General features: G+C 39.5%; 3 protein-coding genes across 3 annotated transcripts in view; all 3 read right to left on the bottom strand.

Annotated features, from left to right (window-relative positions):
• otog (otogelin) overlaps positions 1-3,400 on the bottom strand; it is a 61,989-nt gene extending 58,589 nt beyond the window's left edge. Inside the window, 3 exon segments of the mRNA XM_051078275.1 lie at positions 2,525-2,570; positions 2,818-2,875; positions 3,170-3,400. Of these exon segments, the coding sequence (XP_050934232.1) occupies positions 2,525-2,570; positions 2,818-2,875; positions 3,170-3,245 (180 nt within the window). The 5' untranslated portion in view covers positions 3,246-3,400.
• Positions 3,401-5,947: 2,547 nt separating this feature from the next.
• On the bottom strand, positions 5,948-11,379 carry aph1b (APH1B gamma secretase subunit). Its single transcript, XM_018683284.2, has 6 exons — positions 11,087-11,379; positions 9,838-10,008; positions 8,679-8,752; positions 8,318-8,440; positions 8,101-8,228; positions 5,948-7,975 (listed from the first exon to the last, which is right to left on the bottom strand). Exons 1-6 carry the CDS (start codon positions 11,197-11,199, stop codon positions 7,808-7,810), a joined length of 777 nt encoding a protein of 258 aa, XP_018538800.1. The 5' UTR covers positions 11,200-11,379; the 3' UTR covers positions 5,948-7,807.
• A 298-nt stretch (positions 11,380-11,677) lies between these two features.
• On the bottom strand, positions 11,678-14,048 carry LOC108887760 (troponin I, fast skeletal muscle). Its single transcript, XM_018683285.2, has 6 exons — positions 14,001-14,048; positions 13,873-13,909; positions 13,074-13,202; positions 12,435-12,524; positions 12,063-12,239; positions 11,678-11,912 (listed from the first exon to the last, which is right to left on the bottom strand). The coding sequence occupies exons 1-6, from the start codon at positions 14,006-14,008 to the stop codon at positions 11,826-11,828; spliced, it is 528 nt and encodes a 175-aa protein (XP_018538801.1). The 5' UTR covers positions 14,009-14,048; the 3' UTR covers positions 11,678-11,825.
• Between the last annotated feature and the right edge of the window lie 853 nt (positions 14,049-14,901).

The following is a 14,901-nucleotide window of genomic DNA, read 5'->3' as shown; positions in this document are numbered from 1 at the left end:
TTCTTTTAATTAATCCCATGAGTTTAATATAAAATCAAGCAAATCTGAAAAACAAGCTCAGCTCTCAGGTGACAGATTAATAAAGATTTGATTAAAATGTAGGACACCCAAAACTTTTTACAATTCTGTGTTTTGTTGGGGCACAAATTCCTCCCAGAATTACACAAGGTTGTTGCCAAATGAGAGTCCTGAATGGCAAGGATGGAACAGAGGCAGCGCTGGGAAAAGAAGAGGCCAGAGAGAAAAGACCTGTCATCCAGCCTTCATTAATGACTCTTCTGTGACTTCCAACACAGCTTTCCCATCCAGGTTGATAACCCCACCCAACCCCCACCTCCCATGTGTTTTCCCATTTTGTATGAGATATGCAGTGAGAAGATATTTTTCTGAACTAAAATGTGAATTAATCTCTTGTTTTTTCATGCAGAGCTGCAGGAATTTAAAGGTTTTGAGGCTGTCTCAGAACAAAATACTAGGGAAAATATCTGGAATTTTGGCACAAAAATTGTCAGATATTTAACTGAAAATACACAGCGACAGCAGCTTTGGTTTAAAAATATCAGCATTAGCACTGGCGTTCAAAAAGTCTAATGTTGTTTCTACACTTTGAGCCTCCCTGGCTCTCAGTCCTGAGGCATTCATCTCAAAGAGTAGGGACAAAGCAGATGGCAAAGGTTAAGTGTAGAGGGCCGGCGACTGTGAATTATTAATTACTGATCAGGTATCAGCAGAGATATCAAAACTGAGCAAGTCAAACACAAATAAAACAGAGTTTTGACCCAGATGCATTGATTGAATCATAAGTAAGCCATCGTGAGCTCAGAGATCTGACATGAGATAAATCTTCTCTCTATACCTGTGACCTGTGACCTAAGCTACTAATTGCTTTGTTCGTTTACTATCCCCTATAGTTTGGACCGGATTCTCACGCCTCTCTGAGCCAAAGAGAGGCGAGACAAAAGGAGGGACCACATTCAGGCTGATAAAGGCTCTGATAGAGGAAGCATGAGACAACAGAGCGGCTACAGTATATCCCTGCTGGGACTCCCTCTCATGTCTATTTCCGAGGAACAAATGTCATCGAGAACAAATTTTATTTTAATACACGCTGCAGTGCAAATCAGTAGGGAACAATATACATTTTCAGATCGTATATCTTTATGTGTCTATGTGTCTTTATGTGTTTTTTTTTTGTTGTTGTTTAGAATTACATGTATTTCAAAGACACTTGATAAATATGCTTTACAATAAAAATAAAAATACTGTAGGTATGAGAGACATTTTTGAAACTAAATTTGAACCTAATTAAAATCAAGTTGCAGTAATTTAATAAAACTTTTAACTGATATATCTGCATCTGTAACTACACCATGCCGTATTTTATATATATACACACACACACGCATTTACATCCTTGTATTTACTTAAATTGTTTATGGTTTACTATATTTATTTCCATACACTGTAAATGTGTCTGTGAATCTACATCTATGAGCAAAATATTAGAAATTAATACTGGAACGCTGTGTATAAATTACTGGAATACAAACTCCTCTGGTGATGGTTGTCTATGGGTCTGTGTTTTGGTGTGAGCATAGCAGATTTTTTGGTGATCTCTGGCTGCGTGTTTGCCGCCTGAAGCAGCTCCATCAGCATCAGTGATCAATGCGGCTGCCTACCTGCCCTCCCTGGGAAGCGGTGTCCCATTTCTGCTGCTTTTATCCCGCTGCTCCTGCTGCTGGGACACAGAGAACAAGGAGAGGTTTGTTCCCCCGCTACAGCTCCCCCGCACTGCCTAGACACAACGAACCCACCACCAACCAGGAACCAACCAAACCACCGAGCAACCCAAAAAAAAAAAAAAAACAATAACAAACTACCAATAAAACACTGTCCGCATTTCTAAATACTACTATCAACTAAAAGCAAACTAAATCAAGGTTACAACCAGGGCTGCAACTGACATTTTAATCTAAAATGTCAGAAAATAGTAGCCAATGCCCCTCATATTTCCCCTAAGTTGCTCATTTTGTGCGACCAACAGTCCAAAAATGGCAAATATATACTTTGACTTTCTCACAGATGGCTAAAAAAACAAAAACAATTCCCATTTGTGAAGCAATAACCAGTGAATTTTAGTCAATATTGCTTAGAAAATTACAAATGACCAGTCATTTCAGCCCTTGTTACAACAATGATATGCTTTTTCAAAATTTTTAATGACTATAAATGATAACCTGTAGGATTAAAACACTTATTACCAGCAAATTGATGTACTGTACAAAACTGTGCAGAAGTTTTAGTCACTTATACGTCAGAGTGGTGTCTGATTGGTCCAAAAATTCAGTCCAAACACACAGCCAGAGTCATTAAGAACTATCTTCAAAGAGAAGAACAAGGAGTCTTGCAACAGATGGTCTGACCCTGACAGAGCCCTGATCTCAATATCATGGAGTCAGTCTGTGATCACATGAAGAGACAGGGGAACTGTGGCAGGTTCTCCAAGATGAGTGGAACAACCTACCTGCACAAAACTGTGTGCAGGTAGGTTGTATGGAGGAGAACTGGTGCTGTTTTAAAGCATACGTGTGTTTACAGAAAATATTAATGTTATTTGCACTTTATGTGAAGTTAAATCAAAACTACTTATGGCATTATTTTTGAAAGCATCCTCACTTTTACCGTCTAAAACGTTTGCACAGCGCTGTATATATATTTTCAAAATAAATAATGCAAATAACAGAAAAACTAAAAACATTTAAAATTATGATAAAGTAATAAAAACAAAGCATTGCTAAATATGAAAAATTAACTCACTTATTAAATTCATCCCAGTTAGTAACGTTCACTCTCTCAACTCCCCAGGAAAGATGCGCTGAAATCAAAGAAAATAAATAAATAGCTTAAATAAAATGTAAAAAGTTGAGAAAGTCAAAAGGAACTCATTGAAAAACAAACCGAGAGTAAGACAGGTTAGAAAAATTTAAACAGCAGAAAAGCCGCTCAACTGCCACATAAAGCACATTTACAACTTTGTAACCACTTGTTATAACAATTACAATAAATAAAGGAAAATATTCTTGCATTCTTCACTTTCACTGAGAAATCACGATTCATTTTCTTGCGGTACCAACTGCTTCGTCAGAGTCGCGTGTCGGAGGTGACTCACCTTGATAAATTAGGATAAAATATAAAGGTAATAAGTGAAAAAGCCTTTTCCAGCTCCGTCTTAAATAGGGATCCATTCGTGTTTCGCGGATCCGTCGGGTTTGGACAGCATCACCTGGTGAAAACCCTCCGGCTGGACTCCCGCTGCTCCCTGCGCTGCTCCATCCGGCTCATCCCCGAGCGGCCCACCGCGCGCCTCAAGAACCGCAGCACCTGCTCATTAACATAAAATATGCGCGGGTGGGCGGGGTTCAGGTGCGCTGCTGTGGAGGGCATACCGGTGATCTGACCTGCTAAACTAAAACCACTTCTATGTGCAGGTGAAGTTTGATTCGTTTTACGTTTAATTAAATATAACTAACAAAATACAAGAAACAATACAATATTTTAAAAAATTACTGAATGAATCCAACCTTTCAAACGTTTATTAAAACCCATGGAGAAAGAGAGCAGTGTTCAAAGCAGTTAAACCTGACAGGAGCCATGAGAATAGCGCCCACTTGTGGTCGACATTCAGTGGTGCATCACAACATCATGGAGGGAATAAAAAATACCACACAAGATGAAATGTAGGCAAATACTGTAAAAGAAAAGGTTAAATACTATGGTTGAGTTGAGTAAATGCATTTGAGTACTTTTCTACTTCAGAGGAAAATCCATTATTAAGCTGCTGTAGTTAACTTTTTAAATTAAGATTTTTAATTTTCTGAACACATGAGAGAGGATCCATCAGTGCAGTCATAATTTCTCAACCTGTTTTCACTGCAAATAAAAAAAAAAAATCTACAGTACTTCCATTTCTTTAAGTACAGTCAGCTGTACTTTTACTTTAGCAAGATTTTAAATGCAAAACTTTTACTTGTGTCGGAATATTTTTATATTCTTGTATCTCTACTTGTAATTAGGTAAAGGATATGAGTAATTCCCACACAACTGGAAATGAGTTTTCACAGTTTTCCTGACCGAGCTGTAGCAACTTACCTTTTTTCCCCACATCACTTTTTTCACCAGATGAATCATCTCCTCTGGTTCATTAGCAGAGCATCAGATTCAGATGTGGTGGATGTTCCAGGACTGAAACGCAATAAAGGTCCTTCATCACTCAATTAGTCAGTTAATGTAAAAATTCTGTTTTTTTACACTGAAGTATGGCACAGATTGCATCATATTAGAAATAAATTGATGTAATCAATTTAAAAAAAGTACATGAAGGGTAGAAAATGAGCTAAATTAAAAACAGAAAGTAGGTTTCTCACCTGACTTTTTCTCTAGCACCACCTGCAGGTCAAAATGCACTTTACAAACAAGAAATGCAGACAACCTGTCAGACAAACAGAGTGTCCTCTGGGCACATCTCTGTGATTATAATATTTTTGACATCAGTTTGTATGTTGTTCTTTACATACGAAACATGCATTATTGACATAATGAACACTGTAATTTCTGGAGGCCATTAGTAAGATCTCGGTCTCAGCTCTCTTATCAATATTGTCCCAAAGTGAAACCCTTACTCTGGTTTCCTGTCTTGTTACTTGGTCTCTCCTCTGGTTGCTGTTAATGACGACCTGACCTGAACCTGAAACACCTGACCCTCTGATACGAGACAGGAAACACAAAACTCGGGGGCAGAACCTGTAATATATTGCTGAGGTGACCTTGGTGTCACCGGCTGCTGCACAGACTTGTATTTGCATGTGAAAGTGTGGTTTTCAGCAGAGGAAACGCTTCCTGCGTCTGTCTGTCTGTCTGTCGTCTGGGTAAAAAGGCCTTTGACTGACTGAAGCCCTCAGAGACCCCAACGGGCTTTGTGTTGCCCGGCCAGGAGGTGTCTGCTTTCATAAATGGAAACAGGACCAGGGGAGGTGAGTGGGGTAAGAGGAGGGGGAGCGGGGGAGCAGTGAAAGTGATTTCTGATTTCTTTTCAGCGTCTTAATTTCACATACGGCCACCACTCCTCCAACTCCTTGTCTGCACGGACGTGAAAGCATCTTTCTAAAGCATACAAGACTTGCCATACACACATAGACACACACATGCACTTTACTGGAAACCTGGCGCCTGCTTTGTGCCCTGCAGACTGCTCATTAAAGGTCCCATGAAATGACTGATTGTTTGATGTTGTAGCAGAACCAACTGACAAATCTGTCTTAAAACAATAACCTGTCCTACATATGAGAATTTAAACAGGTTTTTCCAAAGCAAAAAGCTTCAGATCAACTCGAGAATACATTTTTGAACGAGACGAGGATTGTGGATTTTGTCACTTCGTGGCCAGCATAAACAGAAACAATGATTACAGCAAGAAAACCTTGTTTCATATGTTCAAATGGGCATCTGACTGTTGTTGTAAGACAGATTTGAAAAACTGTGAAACAATCCTTTAAAAGATAATACATAAGTCTGGTGTTACGACATACAGATGTTTACAGGGTGTAGTTTACCACATTCTCCATCTTAGTGTTGCATGCGAATATTTGCTTATTAGCAATAAACACAAATTACAGCTGAGGCTGATGGGGATGTCATTAGTTTTGAAAGTATTTAGTCACAAACTAAAGCACACATTAAAATCCTGACCCACTGATGGGATGAAAAGTTAAGAGATCACCAAAGTATTGCATTATAATAACAGGTGTTTCAATTATTTTGCCCATCCTATAACACCTCTCTGTGTAAAGCTGTACAATTAAACAGCATCACAACCCAAATCCTCCAAAATTATCAAACAGTTGAATAAACACTTCCAAAACTGTTTAAAACACAAACTGAACATTATAGCCATCATTAAGGAGGATTTATTGTATTAGATTCCTTAAGTTTGAGGCTGGTGAACTTAATAAAGTGAACAGCTGAGTGAAAGGTTACCTGTTTGGAGTTAAGTGTCAGCCCAAGTCACAAAAAGAAACACTGAACACAAAAGGTCACAATTTACATCTTTAACTTGTTGCTAACGTCCATCCCATCCTCGCTGAAAAACCGCAGACCAAAATCTATACAAACTGTACATGGAGATCAACAGCAGAACAAAAATCAGGTGCAAAGGAAAACATTCATTGTGCAGAAATTCTAACATATTGAACACTGTAATGTAATGTAACTCCTGCGCTCGCCCACAAACAGCTACAACAGTTGCTTTATTTTTTAAAAAGACAACAAAGAAATTCAAAATATTCAAAGATCACGGGGCAAACACTTAGCCTGATTATGTTTGTATTTATGAATTTACACTGTTGTGTTTGTGTGCACGCAGGAGCATGAGAAAAAAAAAATATAGAAACCGTACGTTAAGCTGTAAGGAAGCGGAGAGTTTTTATTTAACTCAGATATGTAAAAGCAACATTATGCAACCATTTTGCCTTAACAGTTATACTGACTTGTAATGGGGAGAATGGAGCCTCTGTCACTCACACTCACGCCCTGAACACCTGCTGTTGCTCCATGTAGCTTTAGTGAGCAGGTATGATCTCCCTCTAACTGAGCGATAGTCAGTGGATTAAACTGCTGGAATCAGGCCACAGCAGGTTCAGGAGTAATGCTGAACTGCAGATCAGTTAAAAAGACTAAGAAGTCATTAAAAACCAGTGTTCATCCCTGATATACAGCGACGAAAAAAGAATCATAAACTTTGTTACAGCGACAGCACTTTCTGCCCCAGAAGCCGGGGATCAGGGGTAATATACATTGTTCAGCCGTGGAAACCACTGAACAGCTCAGACTCAGAGCAAAACAGAATTAATTATCATTCGTGGCTGCAGGGGTCGCTGTTGCTGAGTAAAAGTTACATGACGTTGCTTTAAAGATAGCAAGCGTCTGCTTAGATCAAGATAACAATATTACCTGACTAAATCAGAATGGACAGTTTCTGTATCGGCACTTTTTAAAAGGTGAAAATTAAATTCTTGATCGATATAATCAATATAATCAAGTGTGGAATGAAAAAACTGTTTGGAAGTAAAATGATTTACCACAAGGGATCATTTACATCCTAAAAAATAATTGAGTCTTGATCTCATGATAACTGGGTTTAAATAAATTAAATACCAGTTATGTCCCCTCTCAGCTCCAGCACCGCGTTCATTTAGAGTCAAAGGCAACTTCTTACACAGACTAAAGATGGTGTGTCACAACTTGGGGAAAAAGGTTAAAACCTTTCACTATCTACACATCAGGGAATTCAAAAAATGCATTAATATATATATACACAAAGAGTGTTGCTCATGAATGATGAACCCACCCTCAGAGAGATTTGACACATTTGAATGGTTGAAAACATTAAAATGTGTGAAGAATGGAAAGAGTGTGGACACTTTGAGACCCCAGCTTAAAATATCTTCTGTAGGTTTGCTCATCTGTTGTTTCTTGTAGAGCATCAGGCAACGAACAGGGGACACTGTATTTTGTATTTTTGAATAAAACCACGTCATTAGAAGTAAATTATATCCCTACAAACAAACTGAGCATCTGACTTTTTAGTCTTAAGATGATTAAATATCTCCTGGGTGAACCAGCAGATTAACACAGAGTTAAAACTGCTCATTCTCACTGCTCACTGTGTGTTTGTTTGTGTGTGTGTGTGGGTGTGTGTGTGAACTCAGGGATGTTTGGATAGAGTCCTGTATGCTGCACAGGGCGTGCTGCGTTATCTGGGTCGGTGGTTGGCGAGCAGGAAGTCCTTGTCTTTGCAGGTCAGGCAGAGCTTGAGGTTCCTAAACGAGCCGCCCGCCGTGTAAAACGCCCAGATGCCCATCAGGAACAAGATGACGTAGGTGGGAACGAGGCTGGTGACATACTCTGGGTTCTGAAAGGTCTACAGGGAGAAGACGAGGAACAGAAATCAACAAAAGAAGTAATATATATATTTGTACGCAGCCTGTCGTTTTTCTTTATGTGGACTTAAGTGCCCATCCAACCATCACCATCAGCAGCACTCACCAGACAGGACACCACAAGGTGACTGATGATGACAGCAGCCACCGCCCACCAGCGCTGCTTCTCACAGGCGTCGAAGAAGACGACGCCCCAGAACATGTGAAGGAGGATGATGGCCATGGTCATGAAGGCTGAAACAGGAAAAGCGTTACAAACTCCAACCAAACTGTCTTAATTTTAATCTGTGGAGATTATACGTAGCACACGGGGGAATCAGTACCCGAGGACAGGAAGTAGTGCTGTGAGTCTCCGTGGATCCCGACAGTCCCAGGTCCCACAGAGTCAGCCAGGATGTTCACCACAGAGAACGCTCCACTCATGAAGCCAAAGCCAAGGCCAGACACTGAGATAAAACAACGACAGCAGGTGAAGCAGGTACTGATCAGTCTCTGTGTGTTAAATGTTTTACTGTGAATCCAAAATGCAGCTGCACCACTTAATTTCTTCTAACTTCATCATGTGTGAATACAAAAGTAATTGTCCAGTTCAGCAGCTGTTATGCTGAATTAATACTTTTCACAAGGCTGCATGTAAACAGCACAGACTGAAGACTTAAAGTGAATAATGCAGACTGACTGTACCGTAGGCCAGCTGCCGTATGGAGATGGGCATGGTTTCCTCCTGACTGAGAGCGAGGAGTCCTTCATTCGCTTTCCTGTGGGAAAACACATACATCAGCGTCTTAGCTCCTAGTTTCACTGTAACGCTGTAAACAAGAACATGAATAGTAAATATGTATGTCAGTGACTGTAAGATGATCTGAGCTGCAACAATGAGCCATTAAAAGAAAAGGACGAAAGATTGGAAACTGGGACATACATGACACCAGAGAAGGTAAACATGCTAGAGAGCCACTAATCAGGGTGTGATGAAGATGAAGAGGATGGAGAGTGCAGAAGTTTGTTTTTTTAACTCTGTGAAAGATGTGAGAGGCCTTACTGTTTACTTTTTTTTTTTTTGGAAAGTTTCAAACTGAGGAGTTGTAACATTTTGCATATGAGCTTTCACTTCTTTCGTTACCACTAAAAACTAAAAAATTAGGTGAAAGACAGACAGTGACACAGGAACTAATTACTGTGTAGCGATGCTTCAATGCAAAGTATTAACAAATCTGCATGATAACTGTATTTACTGTGGAGAGTCAGTCTGATCTGCAGAGCAGATGGACGTGGGCTCCGTGTTTGTTTATCAGCTAATCAAATGTACAGATTTAATGTTTGTCCTGAATGATGAACACTGAACAAATCCTAAACTAAAGAGCATTTAGAAACTACATTAGCAGCAGCTCAGCTAACAGCCCTGCAGCTTCTCCTCGCATCTTGTGCACCCTGAGGAGCACCTGAGAAACACTGATTTTTAACATGAAACTGCTTTAGTCAGTGTTTCATTCTGCTGGATATTGTTTGCACTAGTGGAAAATTCTGTCTGAAGATGTTACTTCCTGACGTTTTATTAACAAAATAACACATAATTTAACAATTATTTAGTAACCAGTGACATGACGTCTGAGCTTACTGGGCAGCAAACTGTTTAGTTTTCTAACAATAATTTTGCCACTTTACCAACATTTCTGTGAGAAACACACACAACACAAATACATGTGACAACGATCTATTAACAAACATCACAACAGTAAATGTTGCAGGACCGAATGGAAGTTTCAGGATAAGTATAATGAGAGAGATCCTGTCAGTGTTACAGTAGAGTGTGGCAGCTGCAAACACTGCGGCAGCAACTTACTTCAGCAGCTTGTAGTAAGCGAAGCGGAAGGTTTCCTGAAGTAGGACAGACAGCACCACACCGAAGATGAGCAGACCCTTCTGCTGCACCGCACTCTCCTTATTACTGATCTGAACCGAGATGAACCACACCAGAGACGACAGCAGCAGAGACACCAGCCAGAAAAACGCTCTGATGAGAAAGAAAAAAAAAAACACATTTAGTTATGATAATAATTATGTGCCAATTTCTACACAACGTTTGTGATATAATCTCTACATCCCATGAAAAACAAGCCTCAATACATTGGGTATATCCGATATATTGACCATGCCAAGTACAGACTGAAAGTTTCCCAACATATTTACAACAATCTTTATTTATCCTGTTGAATTACAGGAATTGTTGGTGCCTGCAAATATCAAACCTGCAGCCAGAAACCTGATAATTGCACTTTCACCACATCTGCACAGACAAACAGACAAAAGACTATTAGTGCTGACACAGTTTAAGGGTGTTTGACGTATGAGTACTACACAGTCTTTTAAACAAGTTTAATTCATTAAGCACAAAACAAATTAGTTAGTGAACTGATTTATCAAACAACAACAAAAAATATTGTAATTATCAGATTTTTCCAGTCCACCTTACAATGGAGTATCACATGTAGTCAACATTGATCAGTCATTTTAAAGATGAACCATGAGCTGAGACATGTAAAACAATAAACAAGAGGGAATGACATTTCAGTTAACAGCAGCTTTGACTTTTTATTCTGGACTGACATGCTTAACATTTGACTTACAGCCTTACTTTAAATAGTTTTTCTGCACTATTATTGCTCTGACTATCATACCCTGCTTCAAGTCTCTCTGTTAATGTGCTGCTGTTTCCATCTGCACAGAGTAAAAAAGTCTAAAGAGACCTAACATTGGCAGACCAACGATGGGAATCCTGAACGTGTTGCAATGAAATGTTTGGACACCCGAGTGAACGGCCGAGTTTTTTATATGTGACAGCCTGAACACTTTAGATTTGCTGAACTTATTTTAAGCACTAACAAAAGAAATTTAGTACAACAACAGGATACCCGAAAATGGAACAAAGATAGTGAGCTAACCATGAGATCCGTTAGCTAGCATTAAGCTAGTTGTGCTAATTACCGAGTTTTATCCGAATAAAACACGAGAGTCGTGTCGCGACCACACTGCTATGTTAAGGATAGATTTACTCTCGTCTCGTTTTGACGAATATAAATTAAAACTCTTACCCTGCTATGAGGAAAATGACCCTCAGCGGCTCCCGGGCGATGGTAAACAGGAACAGAGCGATGGCCGGCCCGAAGGCGATGAAGGTACAGCCGAAAAACACCGACGCCGTCATTTTGGCTCTTCGTGGGGAAACCGGCGACCAGCAGCGCGACCTCAAGCGCCTTGTCTAGCTCCCCAAAAGAACGATTTGCAGATATTTGTCTCTAAATTTTACGGCCTCCTGTTGTCGCTATACTTCCGCTACTGTTGAATGTCTTCTCACGTGACCGTAAAAGCGTCTTCGTCTTCTTCTGCTTCGGGGTTTTCCGGCAGCCTGGCGTCTGTAATGCTGTTATACTGTCACCTGCTGGATTTAGTCCTCCTCACCAGTCCCAGGACTTTTCCTGATTAATTATACAACTTTACCATAAAGAATTTTCTGTCCTAAACTCTAAAGGTAAAGGTTTTTAAGTGTTCTTCATGATGTTCTCCAAATAAGGAACTCAATACTACCACTGCTATTATTTATGAAATAATAATAGTGATAATAATAAAGTTATGTATTTAAATCCCTGCTGCAAACACCTTGTACACCTGAAATATATTATTCCTTTTTCAAATCATTGTCATGAAACACACAAAAAACACTGATTTATTTTGTTTATCATTTATACAAATCTCCACCGATGTGGACTCACATAACACAGATAAATTAATGATGCTGACTCTAAATCTGACAACAGAACAACACACTGATATTTAAGCCTCTGTCTCGAACATCTTCTTCCTGCCGTCCATCCCGGCCTTGTCTTCGATGTTCTTCCTCCAGTCGCCTGTTTGCTTCTCCTGAAAGAAACACAAGGATCGTATTGATTCAGATCACAGATAATAAAAGGTTAAGACTCTCGTGATTTTAGGATTGGGGACTTTTGATTTTCATCTTGCTGATTGCTTAATGTTTCTATCAGAGTTTAATATAAAGTCTAAAGCACCCACCTCCTCTTTCACCTCCTTCTTGACCTGCTTCAGGTTGGCTCTAAGGTCCATGGACACTTTATGTTTGGAGCCCAGCAGAGCGGCCAACATGGCATCAGCCGACATCCGCACCTTCTTCAGGGCAGGCTTCTTAAACTTGCCCTTCAGATCCTGAACCATCAGCTTCAGGTCGTCAATCTGACACAGGAAAATACAGTAATTTACAGTTTGAGCATGACCTGATAACTGGGGTTTTCCTGACAAATCAAATTTAAGGGACTATCCCTGATCTTTAAAACAGAATGTAGCTGTTGTTTCAGTCAGTGGATTTACACTTTATTTGGAAACAAGAACAAAAATCTGTGGCACAAAGCTAAAGTTGAAAAGTTGTACCTCCTTGTTAGACTTAGTCACTTTGATCTCCATGTCGTATCGCTCCTCATCCACCAAATCAATCTGCTTGTGAAGTTTCCGGCACAGTTCCTAATGTTGTAACAGACGAGGAGGAAATGAGCGAGATGAAGCAAAAAGATTTTATGTCACTGAACGTGATCAATACAATGAGCAAGGAATCAGTTCTCTCAACATTTCATATTTTTCTGTCACCTCCTCTTCTGTGAAAAATTCCTTCTTGTAAAAAGTCATAATACTTCCAGACAGGATTTAGGTGTAAAGCTCCATTAGTTGACTTCTAGTCTTCTTTTGGTTTGTTTGTTTGTTTGGCCAGTAGGGGGCAGCAAAACAAGCTGTTAAAACAAGTTAGTTGCCTGTCCCTATACCTCTGATACCACCAATGGGAGCATGTTTAAATAATATTTCCACCATTTTTTTTTTTCTTGTTTTTGAGAGCTGAGTTTTTCAGCAGTGTTATTATTCTGGTAATTCTAGTTTCAAGCAAATTATAATATTATATATATTATATTATATAGAAATAATTAGGCTTGATATAAACCTATTGATACCAACAACAGCAATGGTTGTGAACAAATCATCTGAGTGGCTCCACCCAGCATGAAGGTGGTGGTTGTCTACCTGGAGGTCCTGCATGCCATCTGGAATGGAGAGAGCCGGGCAGTTCTCGTTCATGTACGTCATCTTCACCTTCTCGGCCTCCAGTGCCTCCTCCTCCAGCATCGCCTCACCGATCTGCAGCAGCAAGCTCTGAGAGGAAGAGGAGTTCACACCATCTTCATCAGGTGTTTGACATTTATGTGTGCTGCTTCATTCAGTGTTTTATTCAGTGTCCTGATCATGATTTTTTTTTTCTTTTTAGTCTTTTAATATACAGTCAAATATGTGTCTCAAAAATGTCCCCTTTCCTGTGTAGGAGTGGTGGGGCGCTATTACATGTCTGTGCCTGGGGGCCAATTTTCTTCATCTGTCCATGGCTGTTGCAGGAGGACAGAAACTCTTTTTAAACTTTAACCCTTTTTCTATGCTGTATTTAGTTATGTCTTTAAAACATAGAATTACTCTGGTTAATCTGGGCCAACCAAAAATAATAAATAAATCATGATTGTGAGCCTCTGACACAGATGATCCACTGACCAACATCAACATAAATCCTGTTTGTGATCTGCTCTGTTCAGCCTGAATAAACTTATTCAATTTATTTGTGTTCACCAGCAAAATGCATGAGCTGTTTCTCTTTCTCATTTTGCAGATGTGGTGTTTTCATATTTCCTACAAAACACTTTTGGATGAGTGCTATGTTGAATTCATGATGTTGATGATGATATTTTACTTCTCAGCTGCAGACACTGAAACATCAAAAACTCCACATTTTAAACATTTAAAACCTCAGGTCTTTGTTAACAGCATCTTACTCTACCTTGAGCTGATTCCTCCGACTCGATGACATCCTTTTCCTTCATGTTAAAAACAAACAAGGGAAATGATTAGAGTATTTCTGCAAGTTTTGTAGATATAGAAAGTTCCCTCAGTGAGATCAGGACTTACTCTGTCATCCTGACTGCAGCTGAATCCTGCCTGTGGCCAGAAACAAGAAGGGAGACAAATGGAAATACCATGGCTTTCTGGTGCCTTTATAGATGTTGGTTAGTGTGTGTGTGTGTGTGTGTGTGTGTGTGTGTGTGTGTGTGTGTGTGTGTGTGTGTGTGTGATGTACCAGCAGCAGTTGGTCGACGGCAGCAGCTGAGCCTGGAACAAACGCTTCAGGAATCTTCTTCTGTAAGAATATTTAGACAATGTGGGACCATGACAGGGACTCAGTATTGTAGGGCTGGGTTCATTTTAAATGATCTTGATTAGAGGATAAAAGCAATCAATATTCTCTACTTTTCTTTATTCTTATTGTCAACGAATCCCATGAAAAGACCAAATCAATGGTGCAGTCATATCTCTTGCCAGATCTGTCTCCTTCCCAGTAACAACATGTAAAACATTTTCTTAAACATCTTTCTTTCACGGCAGTGACTTTGGACTTGCCCACATGGCTCACATTAATAATTGTTTGCTTGTATTTTCTGTACATAATTCTACAGGTAGCCACTTGGGACATTTATTAGTAATCAGTAGATTGATGGATCCAACCATGAAACTGAAGGAGATCAAACATCTGTACATTTTTTCTTCCCTCTGCTCATATGTGTCAATTCATATTAAATAAATATTCAATTGATTATGTGTGTAAAACTCAAAAAGTATTAGGAGATGCACTGACACACTGGCTGTGGTATTTTCATTGGAGTTGTCTGTATATAAATGTCTGAAAAACCACTGCATGATCAGAGTCTGATGTCTATAAAGAACAGTGTCTGTGATACATGAAGTGAAAATAAAAACCTGCCAACCCTGGATCTTCAACTGAGACAATTAAAGCTCAGTTTCCTGAGCTGTG

Source organism: Lates calcarifer, linkage group LG2 (assembly GCF_001640805.2).
Source record: "Lates calcarifer isolate ASB-BC8 linkage group LG2, TLL_Latcal_v3, whole genome shotgun sequence".
NCBI lineage: Eukaryota > Metazoa > Chordata > Actinopteri > Centropomidae > Lates > Lates calcarifer.
Note: the sequence above shows the minus strand (reverse complement) of the source record. Positions and strands in the feature narration are given on the sequence as shown.